This window comes from Eptatretus burgeri, chromosome 15 (assembly GCF_056783735.1).
Source record: "Eptatretus burgeri isolate ZD-2024b chromosome 15, Ebu_testis_v1, whole genome shotgun sequence".
Lineage (NCBI taxonomy): Eukaryota > Metazoa > Chordata > Myxini > Myxiniformes > Myxinidae > Eptatretus > Eptatretus burgeri.
Window position 1 is genome coordinate 66,158,812 of NC_140975.1, and position 10,000 is coordinate 66,168,811.

Here is a 10,000-nt window from a genome sequence, read left to right on the forward strand (position 1 = left end):
AAAATTATCTCCGAAACTAGGCAAGCTTTTTGAATTCTGTTTTTGGGAATCGAACAGGGCATAAGCAAAGATGAATTATCTCACATACAATACATCACTATGACGTCATATCAATTTTTATGACGTCATTCCTGTTTTTTGACATTTTTTGTTTCACAACCCAGAGTTTTCATCGAAACTTCCTGAAACTTGGCATGTATATGTAAAAATACCCTGCGCAGACAGTAACCATCTCCGATTTTGAAAATTCCTCCAAGAAAAAAAGTTATGATGTCACAATATCTCTGCGAATGGAAATCGCCGAAAAAATTATCTCCGAAACTCGGCAAGCTTTTTGAATTCTGTTTGCGGGAATCGAACTGGGCATTAGCAGAGATGAATTACCGCACATATGATACATCACTATGACGTCATATCAATTTTTATGACGTCATTCCTATTTTTTGACATTTTTTGTTTCACAACCCAGAGTTTTCATCGGATCTTCGTGAAACTTGCCATGTATATGCAGAAAGCTCACGCGCAGGCAGTAACCATCTCCGATTTTGGAAATTCTTCCTAGACAAAAAGTTGATGTCATAATATCGCCGCTAATGGAAATCGCCTATACCATTATCTCCGAAACTGGGCAAGCTGTTTGAATTTTGTTTGCAGGAATCAAGCCGGGCATTAGCACAGATAATTTATCGCAAACCTGATACATCACAATGACGTCATATTCGTTTTTATCACGTCATCATTAAGAGGACGAGGATCTTTGCTCATTTGAGCTTGTTTGAATTTGACAAGACTAACTAGGGTTACGTTAATAAAGTCCTGTGTTTTTATGAAATACATTTAAATGAACACAAAACACTTTCCGACCTCAATGACTGATCCTGTACTTTCTGGAGCTTCAACTCTCCGTCTCTTTTGGGATGAACTTGCACGATGTGAAATTCTGTTTGCTTCTCTTTCAATATACAAATAAGTATGAGAGAAGTTATAACAAAAGTCTCTCACAACTAATTAATTTCAAAGTATGCTCCCATGTTCATGTCCTTCTTTGTTCATATGCAGCACAAGGCTGCAGGGTAGCATCATTGGCTGAAGGCACAGCTGTGCCACTGATGCAGTGCCCTCTGTAGATCAGGGCAGGAATTTGTAATTTGTTCAAGGGTGCCGGTGATAGCTTACCTGCTCTTCATGAAGGACACTGTGAGATCTTGAACACCCACCAACGAATGCCACCAGATGGGACGTACATCTTCACGTTCATCCGAGGGACGGCACACACATTTATGAATCGCCCTGCCTGCGAAACACCGAGCTGACAGTTTATAGCTGGGTCGGGATTCAAACCCAGGCTTGACAGCTTCGAGGTGAGTGTGCGTACCTCCAGGCCATCCTGTCAGCTCTGTCCTTGTCCTGCATGTAATACATATATGAGCTCTTCATTGAGGTTTGCCTTGGTATCACTGTAAAAAGTCTTGTACATCTCTTTCATTCGGAAAATGACAAAAGCCGATGAGGATGGTCAAGCGACGCTAAGATTCCATGAGGGTGAAGAGTCAGAGAACCCTAATTAAATCAAAATTTTCTTGTGCCGAAAGGCCACGTTTATAATTGTGCACGAAGCAGGAAAGGTGTTTCATGCATGTTTCTTTGTTTGTTTGAATCTATCTGTGTGTGCAGGATGCAAGTAATCCACAATGGGCAACCGTACTGGCACTGGTTTGGCTTCACGGTCAGGCAGCAGATTCTCAGGATGAATGGGGCCTGCTGGCCAAAAAAGCATACAATTGGCTCAAGAAACAGGGTAACCTGCATATCTATACTAATAAATGTAAATTTATTGAAAAATTAACAATGAAATGTTGAATAAGGAGACTGCATTGAAATGGAGAGTGATTGCAATATCTGACCGTCTGTCCAGGTTTCCATCAGCGTCACTCTGTGGCTTATTTGGTTTTACAAACACCACAGATATAAAGTGGTGTTCTTTTAATGGCGCGATGGGCTCAAACTCAAGATCCGAAGATCTTAAGCCAACCACCTTACCTGTACAGCTGATGACATGGTTAACTGTAAACATTAATCTGCATACCAGAATCCACATTGTCACACGCTACTCCCATTCCTCTGCAAGGTAGACAGCAGCTGCATATATATATATATATATATATATATATATATATATATATATATATATATATATATATATATATATATATATATATCTCAGTAGACACTGGTCTGATAAATGAAGCATGTCCATTGTCCATCAATTTCTACAAAATCTCAGTCCTACCCTATCACCAAACAAACCCACATCCATTTCCTTGGCCATCCACTGGAAGAGGTTCTATCTCTTGAACCTCTTGGCCTCACCATCAGACATGACCTTTCCTGGGCCAACCGCATAGCAAAGCTGGCCTCCAAAGCCAACTGCAGACGGCATCCTCCATCGATGCAACTCTTTTCTTAAAAAAATCAAAGCTACTCACAGTCGACAAAACCTTTGTCCATAGCTCTAAGGAGAACTGCTCTCTGACATGGACAACTGCTCCAGCATCACATATATCTCTCCTGGATTCAGTGGAACCGAAAGCTTTCAAAATTATTGGAATATCCCATGATGAGGCTGCATCACAACGTCTATTGCTCTAGTATCACAGACAGGTGAAAGAAAATGCAATGATTAAAGCATTTACATCTCCACAAAAAACAGCCATTCTGGGGCTGAGCATTCTGTGTACAATGGGGGTAAAGGTGGGGGTAAAGGTGAGAAAAATTACAAACAGTTGCATCTTTTTCCAGGCAGTTGTTTTTCTGTTCAAAAATACACATTGGCTTCATCCATGGAAATTATTTTTAAAATGCAAATTGAAAATCAAGCGAAGGATCTCCTTGTGAGCCAAAGGCCATCCATATCTGGAGACCAACTGCATCTGCGGATGTCCGACTGCAGTTGGGTTACCTGTTAGAATTTTCACTCCGGCCACCATAAAACACTTAATTCTGCAAAACGTAAAAAATGCAAAGAAAACTGAAAACCAACTCTGTGGGAGCACCTCCTCTGCAAGCTGCCCTTCACCGTGCAGCTCACCGGATGAGGAGAGGCAAAGCCATCAGGACCCCCATTCTTTGATGATCAGAGGAAAACCACAGAGTAACCTTCCTGGGTCAGTTTGCGGTGGTGTTTGTTGGGGTGGTGTTGAGATGTCGTCCACCAGACGGTGGTCTCCCCAGGTTAACCTGAGGCGGTCTCTTCGGGTGGGTGCCTGGAATGTCCTATCCCTAAGAGAAGATGGTCACCTGTCTCTGCTATCATCTGAGTTCCAGCGTTTGAACATCGGTATTGCAGCATTCTTTGAGGTTCGGACACCGGATCATGGTGAGATAATGGTGGGTGGTGACACCTACTATTGGTCTGGTTGCTCTGATGGTTACCATGCCCAAGGAGTTGTAACTGTGTCCAATAAGCTGACTCCAATGATAATTGAGGTAACACCGGTCAACGAACGTATTATGAGACTGAGGATTTGTCACTCTTTGGGTGTCATTTCCTTGGTCTCTGTATATGCTCCGACTGAGGCGAGTGATCTCACCTTGAAGGATGCATTCTACGCCATGCTCGAATCTGTGTTTGATCAGTGCCCCAGACGAGATACTCTTCATCTTGGATTTCAATGCATCGACTGGAACTGATAGGGAAGGTTATGAGGCATGTGTTGATCCACATGGGTCTGGAATTGTGAACCAGAATAACACTAAGTTCCTTGACTTTGCAAGAAGTCGTGGACTTTGGGACTTCGGGTGGCTGGATCATGGTTGCAGCACACACAACCTCATCGCTGGACTTGGTATTCCAACGCTGGCGGTGTGGCAAAGGAAATTGACCATGTGCTCGTTGATGGTCGCTGGAGGATGATTCAGAACTGCAGGGTCTACAGGAGTGCTCAGTTCCTCAATACTGACCACAGGCTTGTTGTAGCAACTCTGAAGTTGTTGCTTAAATCCAGGAGAATGGTACCATCCCAGCCTATGCTGGATGTTGGCAAGCTCAAGGCTGAGAGGGAAGCTGAGGAGTTTGCGAACAGGCTGAGTGGGAATTTGGGGGGTCTGGGTGCTTTGGGGAATATTGAAGAGTTGTGGAGTGCCGTCAAGGTTACAATCCTTGATGTTGACTGTGGATGTCTTCCAACTCACAGTAAGGCGAAGAAGAATTTTGTCTCTCAAGGGACACTGGATACCATTGACCGGAGTCACAGGGCCAGGCTTAATGGCATTGCTGAGCTGTGCAGGGAGTTGAGGCGTAAAACTGTGCGTGCGCTGAATTATGCCCATGTTAACCATGGGCCATCTGTTCTGGGATCTTCAATCCCACGAACAGTCAAAAGGTTTCTCATTAAACTGCGTTCGATTGAATTGATCTCCATTGCATTCTTGAATTGCGGTTCCCCAATGTTATTCCCAATCAAACCGAATTTGGCAGTGGCATGCATGGGAGGCAGAAGAAAGGGAAAACGTTTCTTTCCTTTATAAGGGTTTATTTACAAGGAGTACAAGGAGAAAGGTGGATGAGGTGTGGAATGGACAAACCAAGTGAGTCAACAGACGCATGCAGGGAGAAGGGAACATGCAGCGTACGTCCGATTGAATGAAATAAATCAACCTAACCCCTCTTGGCGCCACAAAAAATGACTCGCCACAACGTGGAGAAAACAGGTGTGGACTTAACAGGTACGAAGCTGAGAATGTGCAGCTCGGGAACAGAAAGGGTGTCATGAGCGAAGCAGTGGAGGTGAAGGATTGTGAGGCAGCTTCCACGTCTCCTCAGGGCAGTCCTCCTGTCTAAAAATGACTAAAAGAGCAAGAGAGTCAATGAGGGAGACAGAGAGTGATCTTCTTCTTCCGAAGTCCCACTCCTGGCTTCTCACGCATGTGTGGACATAGCCCTCGTGGACTCTGGGACTCTCCGTACTTTTCCACAGATGGTCCGCCCTCCATACATGGCGGGTCATCATTGGTCGCCACTTCCGGTGAGCAGTGCCACGTGCTCCAGTGTCCCACCACTCGCCAAAGCTCAACATTCGACTCTACCGCCATTGCTTGTGGTGCTCCAGCCAAACAGTTCATGATGGTCCCTTTGAAATGTGAAGCGTTGTCCCTTGTGCTTCTGTGCCCAATTCCTCACAAGGCTTCATCTGTACAGGAGGTTTTACACCATACAATCTTTTCCCGAGCTATGCTGTCCATAATTACATACGCTGTCAGGTGTAACAAGACGACTTACTCTGACATTTTGTTTTTCTTCAGGTGTGGACATTGTGAACTGGGTGGCTGAAGCAAACAAACTTCTCAACACCTCTGTGGACCACAAGGATTTACAATAGGTTATATCGCACGTGGACCATCATTCGTGCCTTCAATTGCTTTGGGAACATTTAACGGCTTGTATTCTCTCACAATAATTCCTTGAACCATTTTTGTTTAACTTGTTGTAGAAGCATGTCGTATTGTTATATCCAAAAACATTTATTTCTGAATGTTGGGTTTTAGGGTTCTTGCATTGATTTGTGGTTTCCTTTGTTGGTTGAGGATGATGCAACAAAATTCACCAAATGTCTTCGTACGATTTTGTCCTTTCCCTCCGGAGACGAGGCTTTCGGACGAGTTGAAACAACACAGCAGCAAACAAAACTGCACAAGCTCCTCCAAGAGTATGATGCATGAGAAGAAAAAAAATCCCTTTTGTGCCTCCAATCCCCCACAACCTCTCCCCCATTCCTTCCACCCTTTTTGTTTGTTCTATATTTTTCATTCCCCCTCTTGAATGTGGTCCCTTAACACAACAGCCTCAAGGCTGTAGAGGACACGCACAAACTTGGTGATGGCACAATCTTTCTCAATACACTTTGTCTCCAAGAAAAACGTCCATCCTCTCTGTTCCTCAAACGTCCATCCATCCAAATACATCAGGTCATATCCAAATACAAGCATGGCTGGTAGGAAAGCTGAGAGGTAAGCACACTCACCACTGAATGGTCGAGCCTCGGTTTGAACCTCGACGGAGCTATAACCAAACTGGTGGAATGTTAGTCGGGGTAACTAATTGCCCAGGAAGGCGAAGTGTTGATCCAAAAACTAACTTGGCTGCGCTGCGACCCCAATGGATTTCACCGCGGCACGAATGCCCAAAAGCACTACCGGTCCTCCGATGTGGATCTGCCTGTGTTTTGAGTGAGGATTTTTAAGTTGTCGGTGGAACCGTTCGACAAGCCCGTTTGAAGTGGGGAACATCACCATAATTGCTGACGCCGGCATGATTACCGCTATTAACAGATTTAAAGACAAAGGTGTATGAATAATGAATGAATTTTTTTCTAAAAATTGTGAATGAAGAACTCGTCTTGCTGTTGAAGGCTTGGTGTCAGTTTTCATCACAGGACAGGGTGAACAATGGATTAATTTAACAGGATGTTGATGGAGGAATGCTAACCGCCATGTAAAGTGAGGAGAAGCTGACGTTTCGGGCGTTAATCCTTCATCGTTGGTGCTGATTTGCTCCGACGAATGCCACTTCAACCCCTCCATATGATGCCATCACCACTCTGGCCCTCTTCATAGGTTGGTACACTTTTTGTGCGATGTGGTGATAAACACCTGTAAGGTGAGTGCGGAGACCAGAGGTAGGGGAAGAGGCAGCTGGAGAAACATTGTTACCGGTAATAACAATTTAATATTACTAAATATAATAATAATATTATTACCAGTAATAGAATACTTACCCCACACAATCTTAAGAAGGACTTGGTGCGAGACAACTCTTCTGGCGGAAAATTTGTAATTGTGGCTACCTACACTTCTGACGGAAATGTGTACAAATTATACTTTGAAAAGTCTACTACATAGTACATGCAAAAGCCTTTACAAAGCAGTGACATTGTCTCAGGGCATTAGGCTTTGTTTAATTACCATGTAAGTTCTGAGGGAGCATGCATCATCCAAGACGTCCCACTTTGATGCAACCCTAATTTGATCTGACACCTGACCTGTTACGTCCTTTTTATTCACTTGAATTCAGAATGGGATTTGAATTTATTTTTTTTAATTCAACTCCAACGGAAGACCAAATAAAAAAAATACTGCATTGGAGTGATCAGGTCAGGTATGGGAGCATGTGCCAGAACAGCGCGTCGCTGCGTCCACTTTCCGCCGGTACTCCAGGGGCCTCCGTCTGGCCATCCCCCAGGCAGATGCCAGGCCCATCCCCATCTCCTTGAGATGATGGTCAACCTGCTGCAACCACAAGGCACGTGGTTGGCCCACTGGCCTCCTCCACTCATGAGACTCCCTCGCTGAGAGAATCTGGTGAGCAGGATCAGCATCAGGAAAACGAGCCACATGTCCATACAGCCGCAACTGACGCTCACGGACAATGCAGGTAACAAATCTCATCCGAGTCTCTCTCAGCAACCGCTCGTTGGACACAAAATCCGACCAGCGATAGCCAATGATTCTCCGAGGAGACCTTGTACCGTAGGAGTTAAGTCTTCATCTCAGATCCTTGGTTAGAGTCCCAGTCTCTCATCCGTAGATCAAGACTGGAAGCACCAAGGACCTGAAGACTCGGACCTTCATCGTCCTGCATAGGTACCGGCAGCACCACACTCCATCTGCCGGGTCAGACATCTACCTGGTAGATGGCCAGATGGAGGCCCCTGAAGTACTGGTGGAAAATGGACACAGCGACGCGCCGCTCCGGTGCATGCTGCCATATCTGACCTGACGCGTGGGGTAATGACGCCAGTGAAAGTGTTCAAACGTGAAGAATCTGGATAATGATCTTTATTTACATCCTTGGATGGTCAATGTTAGATGCTGAAGGTTAAGCTCTATTTAATTCAACATAAAATCAACACTGTGCAAAATTGGAACTTGGATGTACTATATGGAGAGATTTTACTCTCTATAAGTAAAGCAGATGAGCTGGGGTTGAAAGGGTTATACATTCGGCAACTACAACATTTGTTGGACATACTGGGTAATGAAAGGGAGGTTATGGAATTTAATGATGAATCAAATCAGCAGGACGTCGATTGAAGTATGCTAACTTCCGTGGGAAGTGTCGTGGCAGTTTTGGCGACCTCAAGACAGAAAAGCCTTTAGTTCAATTTAAGCTATTTATTCAGTAGTAAATATCAGACAGACTCGCGTGAGGAAGCCTAGCTTGGGGCAGTGTCTCAGGCAAGAACTTAACTATACATAGCGTATTACAAATATATATGATCCCTCCAGGGCGTGATTGATGCATCAAAGAAATTAACTGAACAAAGAGAGGCCACTTGGAGAAACAACAGATGGAAATTTGTGAGGTTTAAAATTACAAACACAGGATGAAAAATGTTCTGTTATCAGAGCTTGCTTATTTCCCCGGTGAAAGAGTATTTGATTCCTTGCTGCTGGTCCAGATGGTCAGCAGACAGATAAGGTTTTACAAGGTTGTTTACGACTACAGAGCAATGTGTGTATTCTGCCTCCCACGAGCTTTCCCAGCACGTATTTATTAAATTATTTCTCAAAGCACTAACTGAAGCCAATTGGCATTTTACCTCATTGTAAATTCAATTAACAATTCAGTTTCTACAGAAGCAAGGAAAAGCTCACATTTTGGGAATTAACCTTTCCTCAGAGCAATATAGCAAGACCGACCTGAAAAAGAGATATTTTGCCCCGACAAAGGGTTCTTGCCGAAACATCAACTTCTCCTTGTTTCCCACGGTAGTTAGGACACCTTGATTGATCATGTTGATTCCGTCTTTTGCTCTACCTTCCCTCCGCAGATCGACATTAGATTTCACCTGCAAGACAATTCACGACTTTCACAATGATGTATGAATTTGGCTTTTTCACGGACGAACGAGGAGAAAGGACATCTTTTGCGCATGCCCTTGTTTTGTTTTTTTAATGTCTATACTGATTTGTTTCTGCTCCCCAAGCACTTTTAACCTGCCGTTCCAAGCATGAAATCTTAAATTAAAATCTTATTTTAAAGATAATTTTCAGCATTTATACGAAAGTAGCAATTTCAAAATGGTTAACCGTAATTGTTCTGTTCCTGAATGGAAATTGGACTCATGGAAATATCGGATACACAAGAAATATCCCTGGATGATAAGCGTCGGGTTCGTATAATTTCTTCTCAATACATTCAGCGAGCGGCGGCCCTGGTGATCAACACACACACACACACACACACACACACGAACAGACACTTCTCCTTTCACCAATAGATGCAAAAATCTCGTATAATTTCTGTGGTTCTGGAACCAAACAAAAAATCTATACTTACAACAGCACTCAGAGCCCATACACTTCCCACTCCCCTCCCCCTCCCCTCCTTACACACATCATTAATAGTAAATAACATCATTTTAAACTTACCCTGTGCATCGCCAAGTCTCAGATATTACCTTCCCCATCGTTGTTAAGAAACCTGAAGGTTTGGTTATATCTCTCTCTCTCTCTCTCTCTCTCTCTCTCTCTCTGTCTCTCTCTCTCTCTCTCTCTCTCTCTCTCTCTCTCTCTCTCTCTCTCTCTCTCTCTCTCTCTCTCTCTCTCTCTCTCTCTCTCTCTCTCTCTCTCTCTCTCTCTCTCTCTCTCTCTATCTCTCTATCTCTCTATCTCTCTATCTCTCTATCTCTCTATCTCTCTATCTCTCTATCTCGCTATCTCGCTATCTCGCTATCTCGCTCTCGCTCTCGCTCTCGCTATCTCTCTCGCTATCTCTCTCGCTCTCGCTCTCGCTATCTCTCTCGCTCTCGCTCTCGCTATCTCTCTCGCTCTCGCTCTCGCTATCTCTCTCGCTCTCGCTCTCGCTATCTCTCTCGCTCTCGCTCTCGCTATCTCTCTCGCTCTCGCTCTCGCTATCTCTCTCGCTCTCGCTCTCGCTATCGCTCTCGCTCTCGCTATCTCTCTCGCTCTCGCTCTCGCTATCTCTCTCGCTCTCGCTCTC

The 10,000-nt window shown here is 44.3% G+C and overlaps 1 protein-coding gene across 3 annotated transcripts in view; it reads left to right on the plus strand.

Moving 5' to 3' along the window:
- Window positions 1-5,617, plus strand: part of LOC147012375 (von Willebrand factor A domain-containing protein 5A-like) — a 162,992-nt gene extending 157,375 nt beyond the window's left edge. For all 3 annotated transcript variants that reach the window (XM_085856469.1, XM_085856470.1, XM_085856467.1), the window contains 2 exons: window positions 1,675-1,798; window positions 5,302-5,617. In XM_085856469.1, coding sequence (XP_085712595.1) covers window positions 1,675-1,798; window positions 5,302-5,378 — 201 coding nt within the window. In that variant the 3' untranslated portion in view covers window positions 5,379-5,617. The remainder of the gene's footprint in view (window positions 1-1,674; window positions 1,799-5,301) is intronic.
- Window positions 5,618-10,000: the final 4,383 nt, after the last annotated feature.